This window comes from Protomyctophum bolini (genome assembly GCF_963924005.1).
Source record: "Protomyctophum bolini genome assembly, chromosome: 14".
NCBI lineage: Eukaryota > Metazoa > Chordata > Actinopteri > Myctophiformes > Myctophidae > Protomyctophum > Protomyctophum bolini.
In genome coordinates, this window is record NC_137875.1 from 20,330,014 (window position 1) to 20,353,264 (window position 23,251).

Here is a 23,251-nt window from a genome sequence, read left to right on the forward strand (position 1 = left end):
CAACATCAGCCTGCCAGAGAACACCCCGCAGGGCACCTCGCTCGTGCGCATCCTGGTGAGTAGTACACATGTACCTTTCTGAACAGTGCACACAGCCGTGCAGGGCCATATGCATTATTCATAATGCAACACCAACAAGGATGTCAAGGAGATGACTTTGAGATATTTATGATGATATATGAATGATCTATAAAGAACTTAAATAAATACAGACTTTGCTTGATTCTAAGTAAGGACCAACAGATCCTGAGGCCCTTAGGTCAGTCAGGACTCAGGAGCTTATGTCCTGTTATCCTAGTGTGAGGCAGCTGTATGTAAATGCACATCCCCTGGACATGACGCTAGTATGTCACAGGGGATTATCCCCCAATCTAACCCCTGGTACTGACTGAGTGCCAAGCAAGGATTTGCGGTACCATTTGTATAGTCTTTGCATTGACTTGGCCAGGAATTGAACCCCAACCTCCCAGTGTCTGGACACTCTAACCACAAGACCACTGCAGCTAGATTGCCTGATTGGACTTGTGATTTACCGGTAACCTGACTTGACTTGGTTAGTTGTCTTTGAACTTGAGACTTTTCCCTGTTTGCATTGGGGCTATCCTTTGAGACTTGAATAGTACTCAACACAGCACAATCTTCAGTATTAGAAATCTGTAAGGATTTTGCTGTGGGAATGCGACTATTACCTTTGAAACAAGCAATGGGGACTTGCTGTAAACATACACATACTTTCATATTGAACCATCTGCTTGTCATATTTGGATAATTGTCACAGTTGCAAAAAAGCATTACTTTTCAACCAAGAGGGAAACAAAGTTTTGTTTGAATTATACTACAGTCATGTCATTCGAGGAAATACTTGAAGAACCATAACTATATAACAATTATTACGATTTACACCTTAACCTGAGACTGCCACGATTGTCCAGTCTGACCCATTTCCTCCAGGTCTTAAGAGACCCTTCCTGCTTGTCATGTGAATGGTCACTTCATGGAGACCCTACACGTCTCACCCATTGGTCCAGTGGGACACACGCCTCTCTACCGACTAGATTAACCCAATCAGAAACCTCTCCAGCGCAGCCCCCTCAAACTCTTGCATTATTATTCATTACAATTCATTCCATTGACAGCACACCCGCTCTCTCCACTAGGCACCATGCACACGGAGAAAATCAATAGTGTTTATAGACTGTGTGCTCATGAAATGGAGATTGCAGGGCAATCTAATACCCGATAAGTCTGGCTGATGTTGGCTCTGCGCCGGCGCATACATTGAGGCGAGACGTGTGGTCACGATCGCCCTCTCTCTCTCTCTCTCTCGCTCTCTCTCTCTCCGTATACCTCTCTGTCTGTCTACAGTATATCCCTGTCTGTATGTGTCTCTGATTTGTTTGTCTCTTGCTTCCTTGGCTGATGGGCCATCAGACAGAGTGAGACAGTGTGTGGATGCCAGTCGACATGTTTGTGTCCGTTGGTTTTTTTTCTAGCCATGCCGTAGATGGGATATAGTCCTGCATTATGCACCTTAAAGGACCACTTAATTTTAAATTGTTATGCGTACACGTGTGCAGACAGTATGCCACGTCGGGAATGGGGGAAAAAAAGCTCCGGGTGGTGGGGGGGGCTCCTTTTGCATGACGGGTGGACGGGTTTCTGAACTGCCCACAGCCCTCGTAAGAGACACAGACTGAGTAGAAAAACATGGTGGTATTTTATCATGAACATTAGTGAGGACCAATTATACGAAGATAGGTTGAAAAGTGGTCAAGTGGTCGTTTAAACACCTCAAATTAGATCTGCAAAGCACTGATTTACATGCAACAAAAATACTGATCAACCTTGAACTTGTTCATGTTCTGCATAAAATACCTGTTTGTTTGGATGACTTCATGACAGGGAGTGGACTCTCAAAATGTCTGTCGCTTTCTGTCATCGCACGCACGCACGCACGCACGCACGCACGCACGCACAGTCGCACACACGCACGCACGCACACACGCAGGCAGAGTCTGTACTTCCATGTACTGTTTGCATGCACAGTCATCCATGTATTGTTTCTAACGTTTAAATCATGTTTTACATTTGCCAGACTATTATTCTCTGCTTCATTAACTGTACATATGGGATAAAATGGGATGATGGCATTTATACTATAGCATCAAATGCATCCTCCCTTCAGTATACATTAAATGGTTAGTTGAGTTCATGTTAAATGGGGTCCTGTGCTGTATTGTCCACTACTGTAGGAGCATCTTGTTCATACAGTACTGGTGCCAATCTCAGAAAGGTAAACTAACAACTAACCGATCAACCATGCACCAGGATACGTTTTATCGGACTGTATGAAATGTATTTATTAGGTAGAGGTGGTATTATCGATGTGCAGACTTCATGAAGCTGCTAGAAAGAAATAATACTCTGAAGATGTGTCAAACTATAGCGGTGGTACTAAATGTGATTTGATTAGCTATAGATTATGCTCTGCCTTCCACTACAGAGCACCACGTTTTTATTTAACTCTGACATTAACTCTGACATTGCGGCAATGGCCTCCTTTTCTGTCTTTTATTAACTCATAGAATGCTGAAAGCGTTTTTAAACGTTTTATTATAGCCAAGCGCAAGAAGCGCATAACGTTTTTATACGTTTTATGGTCCAAAAAACGTTTTTTTATTGATTACTTTAGTTCAACTATATTTGCGCCCGGACAACTCATAATGTAACACCGATCGGCTCTAAAAAGAGTTAAAACCCCCCCCTGCTGAAAAGAGGTGTTGGTCTGAGAAGCGTCTGGCACCGCCTATTGGTTGGTCTATGCGAGGACGTACAACGTAATGGAGACGGCCGTCCGGCATAGACCAACGCAGATGTCAGGGGATCTAAAATGGATGGGACAATGCTCTTGTTTGTGTGAATACACTCGATTCCCCCTCCCCTCCTGTTTCTACATGGTTTCTCCCGAGGGAGAATGGTGGGGGGGGGGGTCTCTTCCTCTTGGATCGCATTGGCAGTTCCCCCCCCACTCTCATTCTCGGAACAAGATACAACGCGATTTGCTCTCTGCCCGTATATAAACCTGCAACGATCGGCATTTGATTTCATAACGTAACGTTTGCCAGACACATGTGGAGTTAGTCATGGACAGATTGCACATCATTATCGAGGGCCCGCCATGATACGTTGGTCGCTGATCGCAAGCCGTACTGCTGCTGCTGCTGCGCTGCTCGCGCTGCGCTGCTCGCATCCAACCATCCAATCTTTCTCGTTACAACAGGCTATTATAAACTCACCGTCGAGCAGCCTGCCCTGCACCTAATGTGATAAAATGAACGGCAGGACAAAATCGGATCGATTATTATCTGTCTATCAGCAACATACGGGTGTTTGTCTTGCAACGACAGGTGGTGCTTTCTCGTTTTTTTTCTTCCAAATACGTTGACGTGCTGCTTCTGCCGCATCCATCTCGTTGTTTTTCTTGTTTTTTTTCCCAAACATGTCCAGACACAATCCGATCCAGTCTCGCGTCTCACCTTATAGATACGCGAGACTGGATCGATGAGGTTAGTGGTATGTCTGGACATGTTTGGAGCGGCACACGACAATCGACAATAATGTTGATTATGCAAGATCATTTCCTCAAAGCCTAGTTGCCCCCCCCCCCCCCGTTACTGCGATTGTTTGTAGCTCGAATCACAGAATGAGTTCAATGAGCGTAGGGAGAGGGCACATATGGGGCTACGATTGAAGAAAGTTTCCAAGTCCGTTTTATGATCAGATAATGTGCATCAAGACTCTCTGCTTTCATAAGAAAAAAACTAATACTGTAATTGCGAATGCAATGAGCACTTACTATGAGACCTAGCAGATCACGTCTGTCTGTCTGTCTGTCTGTCTGTGTGTGTGTGTGTGTGTGTGTGTGTGTGTGTGTCTGTCTGTCCCGCTTACTGTATATGTGGACCTGGCCCTTTTGTGCCCATATATGGAGCTGAGTGATTTGTGAGTCATGGTGACATGAGTGTGATGGCGTGGTCCTGCTTTGGGGACTCCTTATATGGTTATGGCTGAGTCATGGTGACATGAGTGTGATGGCGTCTTTTGTGACCATATATGGAGCTGGCGTGGTCCAAGCACTAACTATGACACCCTGCAGATCATGTCTGTAATTTATTCTAATTGTTATTGCAATTTACGATCTGCGTTCGCCTTCTGCGTTCGCGCGTCTTACTCAATGCTGTGCAATGTTGTGAAGTGAGCAGTGCAACATTGCACTGCTCACTTCACTGGGGTGTGATTTCTATTATTATTACAGTATTAGTATTTTTCTTATGAAAGCAGAGAGTATTCTGTTTCATACGGTATATAGTATGTACATGTCGCTATAGGCCTTATTTTGTGAATATTTAGTTGTTAGGTCCATGCTCTCTAAAATTATCTTTTTCAGAGAACTTTAAAGATGGCATGGGCCTGAATAACTATTATTCACAAAATAAGGCCTATAGCGACATGTACATACTATATACCGTATGAAACAGTCGACTCTCTGCTTTCATAAGAAAAATACTAATACTGTAATAATAATAAAAATCACACCCCTGTGAAGTGAGCAGTGCAATTGCACTGCTCACTTCACAGGGGTGTGATTTTTCTGGGTGGTATTTTTCTTATGAAAGCAGAGAGTCTACTGTTTCATACGGTATATAGTATGTACATGTCGCTATAGGCCTTATTTTGTGAATAATAGTTCTTCGGGTCCATGCCTTCTCTAAAGTTCTCTGGTGGGCGCAAGCTGCATTCAATAGCCAATTAGTGACAAACTGTATATGTGTACAATGTGTACTGTTTTCCTCCTAAAAGTAGACATTCAGGGCTTTCATTCGGTATATGGTTTGTATAGGATATTATTTGTGCTCAATTTTATATCGGTCTTTTGAACTAAAAAAACTGAACTGAAATGTCTGTCAACTTCAGGCCTCCATATCTCTGTTGTTTTTTTTCACAAGCAGCGTGCAGGCAAAAGCAGGTGTTAGAAAAAGGTCAATATCTCCAGAATGGAAGATGGTAGAATCATAATTTTTTTTTTAAATTGAAGTGGACAAGTTGGGCTTTCTTTTTATTTATGCGATTGTGATTCTCGCTATAAGAGGCCCCTCGCTGTGGGCCCCCCAAAAAGTTCAAAAAGCCCATGTTAAGCCTTCAGCACCAGTAAGCCAGGGTCCGCTAGAACCTGTAGCAGTCTATGTGTTAACTTAAATTGGTAAACTTGACCAATTTACCACTTATATCCATTATGGGAAGTTTGGAATCGGATTAACGTTAGCTAGTAAAACGATGATTTACTTGTCATGCTGTTGATGGACTGAAGGCCGTACAATGTGAGCAGTCTGTATATGGCTGTGCTCATGCCACACAGTGCAGCAGATGGCACGCCAAATGATGTTTCAGCAGCAGGAACCCGGGCAGCACCGATGACCTCAGCTCTCAAGGTGGCCCCGACCAGAACTCTGCAGTACACCCAGACACACTGTATTGCAGTGGTTCCCAAAGTGGGGTCCTTGAGAGAGTTCCAGGGGGTACTCTCACCTAATGATAATTATAGGAACCAAATGGACCCTTATGGGTCTGTAACTCAAAGATTGTACAAATGGAACCAAATGGACGCTTTTGGGTCTGTAACTCAGAGAGTGTACAAATATCAGAGTTAAATCACCTTTTATTTTACAATTCATCCATTGGGGTCCCAGAGATAGAAATGCCATTTAACACAATCAGCGCCGGGATTTCTTTCAAAATAGCAGCTCGGGGTGCCGCACAGATAAGGCAGCTTTTACTCTGAAAGCCCCCCCTTCCGTTCCGTACAAATTCCAGGAGAAATAATTACGATAAAGTCGCTCGATAATCCCTCGTGTTCATATTTTAAGCGAGAGGCATGTTGAAGTCAGAAATGAAGAGCTTAGTATATCCATCTGGTCAAAACCATGGAGAGCTCCCTAGATTAGGAGATTTTGAGATTGAGGAACAAAGATACGGGACTCCACTGTACGAGCCTTTCTTTCTGAGTGGTAAAGGGGGAAGTGAAAGGCAGCGCGCATGCACGAACAGCAAGGAGTATGGTGCAGAAGGAGACGTCCTACCGTCTAAATGGGCACCCCAGAGTTATAATGCAGCAACGTATGACAGGATAGCCTATACCTTTGCTTGGCAAGCCTCATAGAGTGGATTCACTGAAGCTTCCTTTCCAGAGGAATCCTTCTCTGGGAGTGAATCCATGCTATGAGGCTGGCCAAGCCAGCCTACGTATAGCTTACACTAGCAAACTTTACTTACACATGAAAACAGTACCACTGCTTATGGAGGCTGGAAGAATCGTGGCCGTGGTCCCCGCTTGAGCTAGTCCGCACTGGCATCTCACTCTTCCACCAGCTCGAGTCGGTACACAGACCACCCAGCTGCCTAGTGGAAAGCCTGGTGATGCGGCTACTCCATGTCCCACACAGACAGCTAGGAAAGCCTGGTGATGTGGCTACTCCATGTCCCACACAACAAGCTAGGAAAGCCTGGTGACGCGGGTACTCCATGTCCCACACAGACAGCTAGGCAGGGGTGGACTGGCCACAGGACGTACTGGGCATATTCCCGGAGGGCCTCGACCGTAGGGGGCCGCTCAAGTTATGATCATGATTAATCTTCTTCTTTTTTTTTTAAGATTCGTTTTTTGCCTTTTGGACAGGAAAGAGGGAGAGAGAAAAGGGGAGAGACATACAGCAAAGGTCACCATGAACAGGACTCAAACTTGCAACGTGCTGTCAGGCCATGAGCCTATATGTGGCATGCGCCTGGACCACTAGGCCAGCGGGCACCCCGATAAACCCTCTTGAATCCTTTTTCCAGCATCTTTTTGTGAGAGCAACAAAGGGCTGTGTAGTTGTCTGTTGGTTTGTATCATTTATGTTGTTCTGTAAAAGTGGTGGTATTAGGGCTTGTTTGTTTGCGTGTGCCTAGACGGAGCGGGCGGTACTCCATGTCCCACAGCAGACGGACAGCTGTCGTCTGGCTCTTCTCTGTCTTACTCTTCACCATAGGGTCTTCACTAGCAGCTTTCTTCTCTTTATAATTATGTTCTTGTTACTCGAGCTGTTTACTGCATTCAGATTTCCCCTGCTGCTCCGCCATGTTGTAAACAAGATATGCACGTGCACACGCTCTACAGTGGGGGAACGTGCAACAAGCCAACAGCACGTGCACCAAGGCCTGTCCCCGCTCGATCATGATTGGAGGAAGGCTTTTTCACCCGCAGCCCAAACCGAAACTACGGTTTTCGGGGCTCACTGGGGATAGGGAGGAACTCCTTATATGAATTAAGTGAAGTCACTGAATATTCCTTAATAAATATAGACTTGAAGAATGCTTCTTAAGTGGCTTTTTTTTGTGGCTGTCGCCAGGAGGGACAGACGGTAGACTGACAGGAAATGGGGAGAGAGATGGGGGGTGACATGTAGTAAAGCCCGTCGGGATCGGGAGTCGAGCCCATGGCACACTGCCAGACTGGATTACCAGCCAAGGTGCCTGGACCGCTGAGCCACGGCCCAGCTTAAGTGGCTTTTAAACTATTGCCCTCCTCCTTCATCTGCTTCTCTAACTCATGACTTCACAAGTACATTGAATCAATTAGATCCGGTAATGGTTTTTTTCACACTAGATGTGTTCCTTGACTGTTTCTTGGGAGCAGAGGCAGTTCCTAATATTGTCCACTCGACATGGACAGCATGGACCATCTTCCAGCTGGTGCTATGCATCTGAAGCTGCTCACAGTTTGTCTTCCACGGCACAGAAAGTATTGGCAAGAAGGCATGACTTGTATTGCACCAGTAAGACGCGCAAACGCGGGAAGCGAACGCAGCTGAGACCCTGCAGATCATGTCTGTCTGTCTGTCTGTCCCGCTGTTACTGTATATGTGGACCTGGCCCCTTTTGTGCCCATATATGGAGCTGAGTGATTGCTGATGCAACACACTCAATATTTGGACGTATAGCGGGACAGACACACAGACAGACAGACAGACAGACACACAGACATGATCTGCTAGGTCTCGTAGTAAGTGCTCACTGCGTTCGCAATAATTGCATTCTTACATTACATTATCAATAAGTTATAACTATTAAATGGGAAATTAAATATTAAGATCTGTATTTGATTTAGAGTAGCCATTTAGTCCTTATGCTAATTACAGAATTCCCCAAACATTTCTGTTATTCTGAGGTGGCAGGTGATGCCATTTTCATAGTCTTTGGTTGAACCCGTACCTGAGACCTCCAAATGTCAGGCCGACCACTTTAACCACAAGGCCACTGGGCTTTATGTGTGTGTCTGGACTGGAAGCACACACATAAAGTTGCAGGAAGCCAGACGAGCACTCGCTTCAAAGTCTCGTTAAAGCACAAGGCTATAGCAGAGTATAGCCCTGCTAGAAGCCCAGAAACACAATTTTGGAATTGGGGTGATTCCACTGGTTACCATGACTAGGATTGTATTTCCCAGTTCAGGGGATCAGAGGGCAGGCGAATATATAGCTAAGCCTGAGAAGGCCAGAAGGCTAATATCTCCCATGACCAGAGGGGATTCCCCTTTAGTCGCCTCCACCAGGCCAAAGGCATGGGGAGACAAAGGCATGTTTTGCACTGTGAGCGTGCGTGTGCGTCCGTCTGTCCGTTTACAGCTAATTTCAAGAATCTCACAGAATCCCGGCCGAATCCCAACCTCTGCACACACACTCCCTGGATGCCAACGACTAACCTTGATTGCCTATATACGATTGACATCCAAAGTTTGCACGACTGGCCCGTTTAGAACAAATTGCTGAAATCATGAACACAGCGTCCAATTGCAGTGATATTATGCATGCCCTGCATTCCCACTACGCAGAGGAAGAAATGCCACTTGTTTTTTTCCCCCAAATCAGCCTCATGGTGGCGCTATAACAGGCCAAATTATGTTTTTAGCTATAACTGCACCAGTCCGTGTTGTATGCAGTCATACAGTCATGAGTCATCTGGCTCTGCATTTCCTCAACAAAATGAATATAATAAAAACAAAAAAATACAAAAGCAGGTTTATATTACTCCTAAACATTTTGTCCAAACATCACAAACACTCCTATCCTCCTGGTGGAGACCAGTGTCCCGAGGAGCACTTTTTCCTAGTTTGTCATGCAAACAGGGACGTGCAGAGAGTGTTAGAGGGGTAGAGGCTGAAATCCCGTAAGAGGGCACGTTTGGACAAATATACCAGATCTACAAGCTCACAACCCGTTGAGAGCTTGTAGATCAGCTCATTTTGGGGCGCAACCCCAGCTAGTGGAGATGCGGTAGACGACATGGATTTCTAAAGAAATTTGTTCAACGCAAAATGCTGCGTTCAAGTTCAGGAGACTTCAGAAAAAAAGCAATTATCCTGAATGCTGCCTGACTTCATGGCATTTGCATTACTTTCACCATAGTAAATGTTGCATTCATTGTCTGGAGAGGGCAGTCGTTTTACAGACGGGTAAAAGGGCAGGGGCTAAAGCCCCCTTTGATGTCTGTGTGCACGTCCCTGCATGCAAGAGACACAAGTCCACATTTGGTTACAAAAGCTCAGCTCTTGTGATGACACAATAGCAAAAGAAATGGACGAAAGAAACATACATTTGTAGCAAATCCTGGATGGTGAGATTGTTTGATGCCGAGTGTAATCAACAGCAATACATTAGAATGTGTAGCCTACATACCATATCTAATACTCTGAGACTCATTGTTAGTCTCAAACAAGCTTAGCTCATCTAACTTCAATTGTGTTGCCCAAATCGTTCCCAAAATGGGCTTGCACATTAATAACAATTTTGAATAAAAGTGAATAAGGTTTCCCAGACTTTAAGCGGACTGAGGCATCATTCAGTATTGTATGTTAATTAGTTGAATAGAGTGGTCTATATGTAAAGGAGGTGGAGCTAGGGGGATGAAATTCTTTATATGTATGCTAATTGAATTATGCATGCTTGTTTACAGCACCAGGGCAGGCCGTTTTTTTAAAGTGCCAAACAAGCACGATGTAATTGAAATGCTTTGTTTGGGTTGGTATTTGTAGCTGGTCTGATCACAGCTTTAGTATGTACATCCTTAGTCAATGCATTAGTCTGAGCCTGTTCCTGCATTCCCCATAGACTCACTGGCTCAACATGCACACGCTCACATTCGCCTCTCTCTCTCTCTCGCTCGCACACACGCACACATGGACAGACAGACGTATACGCACACACTGTTTAATATTTATGGTCTGCAGCATTACTTATCATTATAAATATTTATTGTGATTTACTTGGTGTCCCGGTCCTTCTCTCTCTCTCTCTCTGTCTGTGCCTGTCCCTGGAGATTTTAGACACCAGCAGCTGCTTATATCAGTACAATCGCTCTCTGTTTTCCTCTCCTTGGGTTTTCACACTGTTTGCTTTCATTTCTTATTTATTGCCTCCCTCTAAATTGTATTATTTTTCAGTGCCAGTGTTTTCAGGTGTTGTCTGTCTGTCTGTCTGTCTGTCTGTCTGTCTGTCTGTCTGTCTGTCTCTCTGTCTCTCCATTTATCTCTATCTGTGGTGTGGTGTGTGTGTGTGTGTGTGTGTGTGTGTGTGTGTGTGTGTGCACCACCGATACGACTAATATGTCTGAGTCTTGGTGTTACATGCACATGACCATATACGGGTAGTAGTGTTGCGATGTAACCCGCAGGTCCCGGGCTGAGACGAGTCGAGATATTTTAACTTTACAGGGCGGGCTAAGGCAGGTTAAATAATTTATACTGTGGTTTTTACAAATGATTGTAAACACTAAAGGGTAGGGAAAGGGATGGAGCTTGTTAATATAAAAAAAAACCATTATGATTCAAAATTTGTATTGCTTGTTCAGTTTAGTCACAAGGGAATAACTGAGAATGTACATAAAATAATCATCAAACAATTAAGACAAATGAAACAAAACTAGACAAGAAAAGAATAAATACATTACACTACGAAACCTTTACAGAAAAGATAATACAATACAGACAATATAATACAATACAATTACTGTAATACTGTATTACTGCATAGTGGTCGGTTCAGTACGTTCATACGTAGGTGCATGCCTGCCAGCCGGCCAACTTTAATATGTTACATAATTATGTTACGTACTGTTATGTACATAACATACTGTACAAACAATCCTTTGGGATTACATTTGGAGTGTTAATTTAGCAGTCGACTTGTATTACACCCTCAGAGTCTTGTTTTGACTGTGTACTGTTATATCCATACATCTCAGCGTGTGGCCACATGTCAGACAGAAGGTATAGGGCAGGTGATCTACATTGAAGCTTTAGTTTTACTACTACCTTGTTCTGGCCATGTGTTTTATGCGCTCTATGCAGATGCTGTGCGTTTGAGGGACCAGGGCATGATGATGAATGCCTCTGGTGGAGGGTTATAAATTACCCAGGGGAGGATGCCGGAGCGCTGCCGCGCTCGCAGTGGACAGGCCTTTTATAGTGGGTAATAGTCAAAACAGTAATTATAATTCATTATTGTAATAAAGGCCTGGTGCTCCTCTGCCAGCAGCAGCCCGCATGGAAGTCACCGTTAATAATGGGGCCTTATTATGGGCGTCCTGACATTGTGAGAGAGGGCTAACGGAGGGGGTTGGAGGGAGACCATGGGGCAGATAGGTGGGCTATAGTGGAATGCCAGAGGGGAACAGGGGGACATTGTGAGAGAGGGCTAACGGAGGGGGTTGGAGGGAGACCATGGGGCAGATAGGTGGGCTATAGTGGAATGCCAAAGGGGAACAGGGGGACAAACATTATTTTAAGCAAGCAGAACAACTTTATTTTGTAAGCCCATGGCCTTCATCAGGGTCATCAAAATAACATGTACATTTAGACACTTCAGCTCAGCATTAACCAATATTTATAGTGATGATATTTACATTTAGTTTGGCGGTGTGGCTCTGCTCATGCAACGGTTGGATTTCACCTGTAGGTTACTTAATACTCATCAGATAATCACCAGTAGGTTACTTAATACTCACCAGTAGGTTACTTAATACTCACCAGATAATCACCAGTATCAAATGCAATAGAGCAAGCATAGGCTCGCCTGGAGCCGACAAGCTGCGATTAGGAAACACAGAAACGCAAAGACGTCTGACATTATGTTGGTAGCCCTAACTCTAGCCCTAACCCTAACCTCAGTCTTAACCGGCCACGTAAGTCCCCTAACCTCATATCAGTCTTAACCGGCCACGTAAATCCCTTAACCTCATATCAGTCTTAACCGGCCACGTAAATCCCCTAACCTCATATCAGTCTTAACCTGCCACGTAAGTCCCCTAACCTCATATCAGTCTTAACCGCCACGTAAATCCCCTAACCTCATATCAGTCTTAACCGCCACGTAAATCCCCTAACCTCATATCAAGTCATAACCAGCCATATGTAAGTCAGTTTCACAATGTCGCTTCGGCGGCAGTAATTTCACTTCTGTGTTTCCTAATTATGGGTTGATAACATTGGAAGGATGGCTCATGTGATATTACAGATTACCTGAGCAAACATCACACATAATCTGAGATCACAACCGCCCCCCCCCCCCCCCCCCCCCCCCCCAGAACAAAGCGCAAAATACAGATATTACATGAACAACATTACATCTTTCAATTGCATGAGTTAAGATAGCCTACCACATATCCATCCATAAATCCTTGAATCACAATATAATCAGAGAATCACCCATTAACCTGAGGGCCACATTAAGTGAATGTGCCTGTTGCCCATGTATGAAATCAAGGCACTACACTGGTGCAGTAGAGTCAAGTAACCCGCATATTTGCCCCTTAGTTATCTATAGGGCGCCAGTGCACATACTGCACGGAAAGAGACTACATTTGTGGATGTAATCCAGAGATGCATAAATTCACATTTCATTTCATTGGGCCAAATATATGACTGTGACATCCCCCCCCCCCAAAAAAAATAATCTTAAATGTGTCAGCTTCTTTCTCCCTTATCTCACTCGCGCTCGTTTCCCTCTATTCCCATCCTAATCTCGTTCCTTAATCGTGAATGGAAAAAGACACAGAAACAGGGAGAGGAGGAATGGAGAAATAAACACCAGAAAGGGAGAGAGGACAAAGTCCTGGCTACAAAGTGACGCCGCCAGCCACACGGTTCTCACCGTTAAGCCTTTTTTACTGGCAGCCTCACTCCATCTTCAGCTTACAGTATATGTCTGCTATATACACTGCTCACTCTCTCCTTTTCTCCTTTTCATTCTCTCAGTGGTGGAAAAAGTACTCCCGTTTGTTACTTAAAGATGGAGTGCCATGATTTTTTTCCACCCTAAAACATAATCATCAGGTATTATTATTATATTAGGAGGAAGACTTTTTTTTCAAAAAAGTGTACAGTATTTGTTAAAATGGCATTTTATGGTGGGTGGTGATGGGTGGTGATCCACCTGAACTGAAGCCACGCCCACAGCTGTTGTTGTATGATGAAGGGGGAGGGGTTAGGGGAGGGGATGATAGTGTGATATCACTGTTTTTACCATTGGCATGTTTGACTGTCAAGGTTTCAGCCTCCAGGGTCTGGGCCAAATGTTAAATGAGTTGTCTGTTTCAATGTAGTTGTCTGTTGGTTGTGTGTCATTTATGTTGTTCTGTAAAAGTGGTGGTATTAAGGGGCTTATATGTGCCTCGACCTGAAATGTCAGAGTATATATAGGCTTATCTGCGCGCTGTTGTGGTGGGCCAGTCTGGGCCAAAAAATGCTGCGAAAATGTCCGGGCCATTTTTTGCCTCAATCCAGTCCAGTATAGTAAAAGTACAATATTTGCCTCTGAGATGCCCCTCTTGGTTCAGTAAATAGCTTTCATCTCTAGTCTATACTGAATGCATTTAAATTCCTCCTATAGGCTACTGTACATGCACTGATATAGGGATGTTTAGAACAAGCTGTTTCAGTACATTTTAGTTGATTGGACTCTTATTTATTGGATAATTTCTATATGTAAGTAGTTGTAATGTTAAAATTCTCTCTGCCTGTCCCCTGTCTCTCTCGCCCTCTCCCTCTCTCTCCCTCTCTCTCTCTCTCTCTCTCTCTCTCTGTTGTCTGGGCGGTCAGGAGATAATAGAAACGGCCTCTGCTGTTCAGTCGGAAGGCTGCAATCGCCGCGAGCACTCCCACCTGCTCGTTAATGGTTTAGGGAAATAAAGCAGTCGTAAAAGGGCTCTCGCCATCGTCATTACGCTAAAGTGTCCGCAGTAAAAATGCGCACGGTCCCCATCAAGCTTCACAAAGCTCTAGGTCACAGCTGGGTACCGCGGAGGGGATGCAATCCCCATTGTATCCAAGGAGGCGAGAGGCCTTGCATTTGGGGATGATATCAGATATTGCATGGGGTTTAACTTCTGGCTGCATACTGTAATGCGTGGAAACCGACTGGAATCTACAGTGAGGGCATTGTTGAATATTATCAAACCTCAATCAAACCAGTGTGATCTATTAGCGTATATCTAGTGCCTTCTTGGCTTGACTGCCCAGTGCCTACTGCTCTGGGCTTTGTCTTCAAGCTATTTACTGTAGTTCTAATCATAGGATCAAATTGTATTTCATATTCTATGCAGTATGTACTGCGTTATATCTTTTTGAGCAGGCTCTCTTCCTGGCTTTCCCAAATGTATTTTTTCTGATGGGTGACTCGCGCACTTGACACTGAAGCCAGGGTTGCAGTGTGTGCCACCGCTGGCAGTAAGGAGATCAACTGCTGCAGCAACGATGTCATGAAAGGCAAGTCTCCACCAAAAAAAACCTGAACCTAATCGGGATGTCAAGAGACCAAAGTTTCTCCCCCACAGTTCCCTGCAGTGGCCAGTGAAGTCAAACTGAGCATCTGTACCTGAAAGTCAAAGGCCAGAAAGCCCACCTCCTTTTAATGTCCTGTCAGTAGCAACTCAACCTGCACCTGAAATAAGCCCTGACCCCTCCCAGAGAAAGTTCATCCTTGAAAATGTAATGATTAGTAGCCAGAATCAAGATCCTTGGTGGTCTAAAACGAGTTATTGGTAAAATAACAGCAGGTTGGTGGTCATTTTGAAAAACAATGGCTGCCATGGTCACAGGACAAATCTAAATAGTACCACTGTATTCCTCATCTTTTAAAATGTATGATTAGTCGCCAGAATCAAGATCCTAGGTGGTGTAGAACGGGTAGATCAGGTGGTGGCCATTTTGCTCCTTAAGGCATGCTCTAACTGTGTGCCGAATTAGAATACTTCCCAATATTCAAAAACTATACATTTTATTGTTTTAGGAACACTTTTGTCAACTCCGTCAGATACATGTCAACTCCGTCAGAAACACAAAACATGACGGAGTTGACGTCTGACGGAGTTGACAAAATGGCATTTGTTTTCATCTTAACCCTCTGTAGTACAATGTAGCCATTTAGTTTTTTCTTCAGTTGTTAGCTAAACCTAACTCTAAACTAAAATACTAAACATTATTTTGGAATTCTTAACAAAGATCATAATAATGTCCTGACGGAGTTGACATGTAAAAGCTGTGACCACATTGATATCAACATTGTTTGTTTAAAATATCAAACAATTGAATGCTTGTCAGACCAGGTGCTCCACTGTTGCAACAAATATAAACAGGACTTGGAAAAGGAGTCTTCAGGCTAAATCTGTCGACAATATTTTCTGATTAATTTAAGACTTTTAGAAAACCTGACGGAGTTGACGGAGACGTGGGACACACATTTGATATGAGATATTTATTGGAAAATGAACTGAAAATTAACTGTTTATATTGTTTGCTATGTTGTTGACAATCTACTTTAATTTAGTATGTATATTTACAGTATGTGATTGTAACAGTATTAGACACTTTTTTGGCTGTTTGAAATTGTGACCACTTGCTGGGGACAGGCTAAATACAGGCATTTTCGGGTACAGAGCCTGCTTTTAACTAATTCAGATGGAATATGAAAAAACATATAATGAAATGAATGTCATAAGAATACACAACTCTATTACATATAACTTTGCAAGTGCTTTTATTTTTATGAATTAATTTATTTTTAACATAAATAAGGCTCTTATTTGTGGGACATGTTTTTTCCACTTTTGTCCCTCATCTCAAGAATGAGTGATATATATACAGTATTACGCTAGAATTTCTAGCACTAGAATTTCCTATCTTGGGCAAAAATGCTTTTTCCGCTAAATGTTTGTCTCAGAAGTGGTTAATCTTGGCATGACGTTACCACACACGGGTCAAGAGCAACTAAAGCAGGATTCTGATGCTTATGAGGCAGGAACATCCATCTGACCTTCTTTAATGGTGCTGTAATCATTTGTACCCTGGTGCACCTGCTTCAACTTGGAGCCATTTGATTGCCATTATATGGCAATGGCATATGCACTTACTATTTCCCCACATAAGGATTAGTATATCTCTGCTGCATTTCTGAGTGTGGGGATCATTTTTCACATGAAGTCAAAAACAAAATGCCCTCTGATGCGGTGAAGTCCATACTGTGAAGTGTTTCTGACTGTAGGAGAAATAATGATGTTGTCATGGATAGAGAGAGTAGGTCAGCCTTGGTCTAATCTGACCACAAGCTGTGTCAGATGGACACTACAGAACTATGGCATCACAGGGGGTGTGTGTGTGTGTGTGTGTGTGTGTGTGTGTGTGTGTGTGTGTGTGTGTGTGGTGTTTAACCCTAGCAGAGGCTTTGATTGGCTGTGTTTGGACTCCTGTGTGTGTGTATGTGTGTGTCTGTTGACGGCAGGCTTGACAACCTGTAATTGGATTACTTTTTCATGGCTGTTCTCAACATTCCAAATGTTTTCAAAAATACCAATATATTTAAACTAAGGGGAGATGCAGCACCAAAATGCTCATTATCTGCTGCATTCTGTTGTGTACAGTAGGCCTATGTGACAATATTTAATGAAAAAGTGATGAATCACAACTCATAAAAATCACCTCATTTAACTTTTTTCTTTCGTATTATGTTTAAAACTTGGCCAAAATAGGAATGCCAGCAATGATGTGCTTTTCTCTCTCTCTCTCTCTCTCTCTCTCTCTCTCTCTCTCTCTCTCTCTCTCTCTCTCTCTCTCTCTCTCTCTCTCTCTCTCATCTCTGCACTCACACGAGATAAATCTATTATCTTTACACCTCAAAATGACTGAGGGACTTTTTCACTTCATTTAATTACGAGCTCTAAAAGGCCGGAAGTTATTGCTAATTATGGACTGTCGATCCAGCTGGTAATGGAATTGATAGGGTACTTGGCAGTTTGCTGAAGAACATTAGTTAATCAAATTACAATGATATGTTATGAAAGTGAATATTAGCAGTGTTGTAACAGGGGCAGATAGTCGACTGTTGTCAGTGATGACCATACTGCTGCAGCATTGAATGACAGTCAGGTTTTTTCTAAAATGTTTTATCCCACAATTTTGTAACCCATTTTTTCACCCAGTGTAATCCTGGGCGCTACACTTCCTCTGCCAACCTGGGGGGGCAGCGGACTGACCTCATGCTTCCTTCTATGCATGAGGAGTCCAAGCTGCTTCTTCTCACCAGACAGGGGAGAGTTTCCCCGGCTGGACGTAGCGCGTGGAAGGAACACGTTATTCCGACCATTTCCTTTCCCCTCCATCAGGCGCCCCGGCTAGCCAGGGGGAGGTAGTTTAGTGACCAGGATTACTGCATGTTTTTGTGAGGGTACCTACCCTAGGGGACACGGGGAGAACATGGAAACTCCACACAGAAAGGCCCTTTGGCCAACCCTGCCAACAGTCAGATTTTACCAGTGGTGGAAAGTACACTTACTTACGTACTGTACTTCATTTTGATGTATATTTACTTTACTTGAGTATTTCCGATTTCCAGTACTTCTTCTACTCCACTACATCTCAGAGGCAAATATTGTACTTTTACTCCACTACATTTATTTGAAACCTTTTGTTACTAGTTACTTTGTAGATTTTGATTATTATTACAAAACATACCATACAGTAACCACTTCAACGCTATATAGTGCGTATTTTTTAGTTGCCATTTTTTTTGGCAAAGCGAGCAGGCCAGCAGTGGACTTCTAATGTGTCCCAAAGCAATCCCCAACGTACCTCTCTTTCTGTCAGCACCCTCCTATAGTTAAGTGTGATAGAACTGTAAAGTGTAAATGGTTGGAGACCTGGAGAATGGGTTTGGAAGTTAGAGCATTTACTTCTAGTTGGAATAAAGTTTTGGAAACGTGGTGCTTGTATTTTTATGTTTTTATGTTTGCCCAACAATGTAATAAGCCTTTGCCCATGAACATGCATAGTTATGTGAATGTGAATGCTCTCACACGCACGAACACGGGAACACACACACACACACACACACACACACACACACACACACACGGAGAGAGACTTATATGCCTGCTGGCTTGCTTCTCTGATGGGAAGAAACACATCATTTAACCAAACTGGTCAAGTGAGAACTAATTTCTCTTTGGTAGTTACTGCCCGAGCACCCCAGGGTTTGCAGAGTGTGTATTGGCAATCAGCTTCACTGCGCTGGCACTGTGTGTAGTGTGTGTGGAGCCACTAACAGCTTAGTGGAGATTTGATCAGAATGCTAGCTTTCATGCCCAGTTCTCAATGGTGGAAAGTAACTAAGTGCATGAGTAAAATCTTTGAGGTTTTTGTACTTCCAATACTTCTACTCTAATCTAAGAGGCGAATATTGTACTTTTACTCCACTAGATATTTTTGACAACTTTAGTTACTTTAGATTTTGATTACTATTACAAAAACATACACTATAACCACTTCAACATTTCGGCGCCTTGTGAGCTTATAGATCGGCTATTTTCGAAAGATTTGTATACATTTGATAACTTGAAATTGTACTTTCGGCATAATGAGTACTTTTACTTTTGGTACTTTAAGTACATTTTGTTGATAGATACCAATACTTTAGTACTTTTACTCAAGTACATTTTGAAATTCCAGGCTTTTACTTGCAATGGAGTAGTTCTACATTGCAGTCCTCCATGCGGTACTATGGATTTCACCACCACACAGCATCGCTGGGGTTAACCCTGTCGTGATAGTATGCCTATAATTTATACTCGTAGAGAGAATGATGGTATTGACACTTGCAGCATAGTCTCGCATGGCCAGACTGGCATCTTGCAATTTTTTAATGCTTCCGTCATACAGTGTGGAGCAACAGAAGCTCTGATCATGAGCAAAATATAAAGCGGCCTCTTCCCCACACCAAATAGAAATCTAAGTATATATAGCTTGCTGCTTAGCAGAAATGGACATCAAAAAAATAAAATGTAAAGATATTTTAAAATATATTTTAGCTTCCTTACTCAGACGTGTAGTTTCAGAATTTAGCATTCGGAGATTGTGGAATAGTTGTCTGGCTATGCGAGAGGCATGTTGTGCAGTGGAGTATATAGAGGGTATGCGCATGCATAAAGTGAATGGCAAATCGAGTGGAACAGTGAATTTAATGTTGTTTAACATCGTTTAATGCAATCAGACATTTCTGTTTGGATGTCAAGGCCAGAAAGTAGCTTTTTGACACTCAGTAGGCGTTCTGCGTTCAGCAAAGCTCAGCTGTTTTGTGTAGAGGGATAAAATGAGGCAAATTACTGTACAGACCAAGTTGTTGTCATGCTGGTAGATAAATGAGACTCACACAATAGGTGTTTGCAACCACCCTAAGCACTGCCATGACAATAATGCAGAATGTCAGTCACCTGTGAAACAAGAGAAAACCTCCTCCACTGATCGTATCGTCCTATTCAAATGTCTAAGCTCCTTAGAATGTAAAAATAAAACTGATTCAGAGCTGTGGCACTGTTGGACCGCTGGAAATGGGTGATTTTCCCGTCTTGGCCTGATTGCCGAATTGTGCCGTGCGTGCGTGCGTGTGTGTGTGTGTGTGTGTGTGTGTGTGTGTGTGTGTGTGTGTGTGTTTTGCGTGCGTGCGTGCATGTGGCGACATCTTTGCAGTGACACATTACATTAATATACATGTTATACATAAGTACATGGTGGCGGTGGATATGGGGTAGAGTGGCTGGATGGTAACCGCAAGGTTGCCAGCTCGAACCCGGGCTCCCCCAGAGTTAGTGTCTAAGTGTCCTTGAGCAAGACACTGCACCCCTAATTGTTCCTGATGTGCTGCTTGGTGCCTTGCATGGTTTCCGCCACCATCGGTGTATGAATGTGTGTGTGAATGGGTGAATTGATACACAATCTATGTAAAGCGCCTTGGATAAAGGCGCTATATAAATGCACCATTTACCATTTACATAGTTACATACATATAGGCCTACATATAACCTGTGGGTACATTTCATGGTCAGTGTTTTCTCATTGTTAAAACTTCCCCTACAGTTTTCCCCCTTCTCCCAAATACCCCCCCACCCAACCTCCCACCCATCCACCTACTCACCCGTAGAAAGAAGAGTAACCGAAAGAAAGAAACAAAGAAGAAAAAAACAGAAAGAATGAGAGACAGAGTGAAAACAGCATGTTGACTCAGCCTCGGATGGCGCGTGTTGTGACAATGGTACAACAAAGTCTGCCACCTCAAATTTAGGGTGAATTATACACTATATAATCCAATGAGATGGTTTGCAGTGATTCAAAGTGAGACATGAGAGGCTGCCGGTGTTTATAAAAGTTTTCAACAGAACCACGGACAGCAAATTTTCTAGTTAAAAAATCACACCTGTGTGAACTGAACGGTGTAACTACCGGTATACATTTATTGGGTTACAGGGTTAACCCCAGCGATGCTGTGTGGTGGTGAAATCCAATGCAATGTGGAAGGATCCACATTCAGTCTAGTGTTTCAGATTTTTTTTTTTTTTTAATCTTCCAGTAGTCCACCAGGCTTGGGCATGACCAAAACATATGAATCAAATCTGCTTATGCCTGAGAGCATCGATATCTATCACAGCTGTCAGAGAGATCTGGGGTATATTCTCGATAGTCTATCTTTTATTTCCACTTCTGCCAAACCTTGCTACCAGGACGGGTTAAGCTACCGAGCCCATTGAGGCAAGTTAAGGTGCATAATACCCTGGTCAAAGAAACCAGCCAGCCAGTCGTCTAAACTAAAGTTGCCACCTATTCGCCATCCCTGCGTGAATCAATCTTCCTCCTCCATCTGCCTCTGGCTGTGCGTGTCGTTGAAAGTTGAAAGTCTTTGGTGAGCAGTTGGCAAAGTGACTGCATGGCCACGCTGTCATGGTGACTGTTTGGTGAGGAGAACGAGTGAATGATGAGAGAGGGAGGGAAAAGAGGAGGGATGGAGAGATGGCTATCGTATATCCCCCCTTCTCTCTCTCTCTCTCTCTCTCTCTCTCTCTCTCTCTCTCTCTCTCTCTCTCTATGTTGTTGTGGCTAGGAAGTCAGAGGCGGTATTAGCTCTCTGGCTGAGCACAGCTCCTGTCACCGCCACGATAGCTGTCACGCTAACACCCCCAGCGCTATCATTGGAGCACTTATGGGCCTGTCACTCAACTCGGGAGAGAGAGATAGGATGGGGGGAATGGAGGGAGACATCAAGGGGAAAAGGTGTTGAGGGAAACAATGGTTTCAAACTGACAATAATAAACAACAGAGAAGGTCCATATACTTCCATTCCATTTATTGGATTAAAAAAAAGCCTTTGTTGGTCATCTGGTAGATATGATGTTACCCACTTAAGCCCTATTTTATACTTTAAAGAAATGAATTGTCTTTTCACGACCACATCGTGACGTACAGGCGTGTCTCTGCCAATCAGAGTCTACGCAGGATACTTGCTTGGTGTACTGTTTAAGTTTAAAACGAGAATCTTGCATTACGGTGTAACGCACCGTCTGTCCACCATCTTTGTTTGGATTCACCAGAGAGAACTTCCCTCTAGTGGCCATAGAGTATAAAGAAGGATAGAGACTGAACCGGCGAGATAGCCCCGCCTCCCCCCCCGCTATTCATGTCAGGGAAAGTTGCTCAGTGGCGTTTGAAGCACCCGGAAGGACAGTCTACTTCCGCATTTGCCAACCAAATTTTGGTTGGCAAATGCGGAAGGAGTGCTCAATGTTAAAGCCCAGCTGCACAGGGTTTCCTCGTCATGAATCCACGGGTCCGCCTGCAGTCCTTCCTCTTACCACTAGGGCCCAGTGCTTCAACGTTGGAGAGCCTCACTGGGGCCTTGCTAGTGGCTCTGAAGAGAGACATTGAGCTATGGGATCTTTGTTTGGATTCAACAGAGAGCACTTCCCTCCAGTGTCTCTGTGTAGAAGAGGACATTGAGCTATGGGATTTGACTGGTGACAGTCAGGATATTGATTGAAATTGGTTAGTACTTGCCGATGTACTCATGCATTATATGCATAATGCATGATTATTTGAATAATATCAAATTATCATGATTTATGCAGCCTGTAAATAAGATAAGACAAGCTACATTTTCTTTCCCCCCCTCTTCTTTGTTTTCTTGAAAAATAACACAATGGGAACTATGCACATAAACGAATTAAGATTGGACTTTTCGGGTATTTTGACGCCGATTGGTACAGTGATATCTGAGATTAGCTGTACACACAGGGAAGAAAACGTAATCGCCACCTCAGTCAGCCTGAGTGTAAAAAAAAAAAAAAGATAATGGAAAAGTAGAAAGAGGTGGAGACATGCAGTGTGAAAGAGGTGGAATGAGAGCGAGGGGATGTAGTTGAGTGGCATGAAGTGATGGGGTCAGACACAAGAGCTTACAGGTTAATATAAGAACCTGACTGGCGTACAAGCACTTCGCATGTATAAAGTTCCTCTCCATCGCCCCCCTTCCCCCCCTCCCTCCCTCCTCGGGGCCTGGGCTATCGTTGTGGGTGTTGATATTGCGGCTGCATTGTGGCAACAAAGAGCGAGGGACATTTTAGCGAGACATATTGATTCAGTGAGTGAAATTCACTGGGTGAAGGTATACAGTCTTCAGTCAAAGAATGATGCTTGGAGGAAAGTGCATGACGAGGATTACATCCAGTTGTTACCCTGTACATGCAATCTGAGAACCCATCGTCAAAAAATAAAGGAAAAACAGCACCCTTTCTTTTCCTTTGAATAGTCAACAGTCTGTCGAGAGAGAGAGAGAGAGAGAGAGAGAGA

The 23,251-nt window shown here is 43.6% G+C and overlaps 1 protein-coding gene across 2 annotated transcripts in view; it reads left to right on the forward strand.

Annotated features, from left to right (window-relative positions):
• Nucleotides 1–23,251, forward strand: part of cdh23 (cadherin-related 23) — a gene marked incomplete at both ends in the record, with an annotated part of 270,347 nt that overhangs the window by 130,582 nt on the left and 116,514 nt on the right. For both annotated transcript variants that reach the window (XM_080782539.1, XM_080782540.1), the window contains one exon: nt 1–55. This exon is cut by the window's left edge and continues 104 nt beyond it. In XM_080782539.1, coding sequence (XP_080638665.1) covers nt 1–55 — 55 coding nt within the window. The remainder of the gene's footprint in view (nt 56–23,251) is intronic.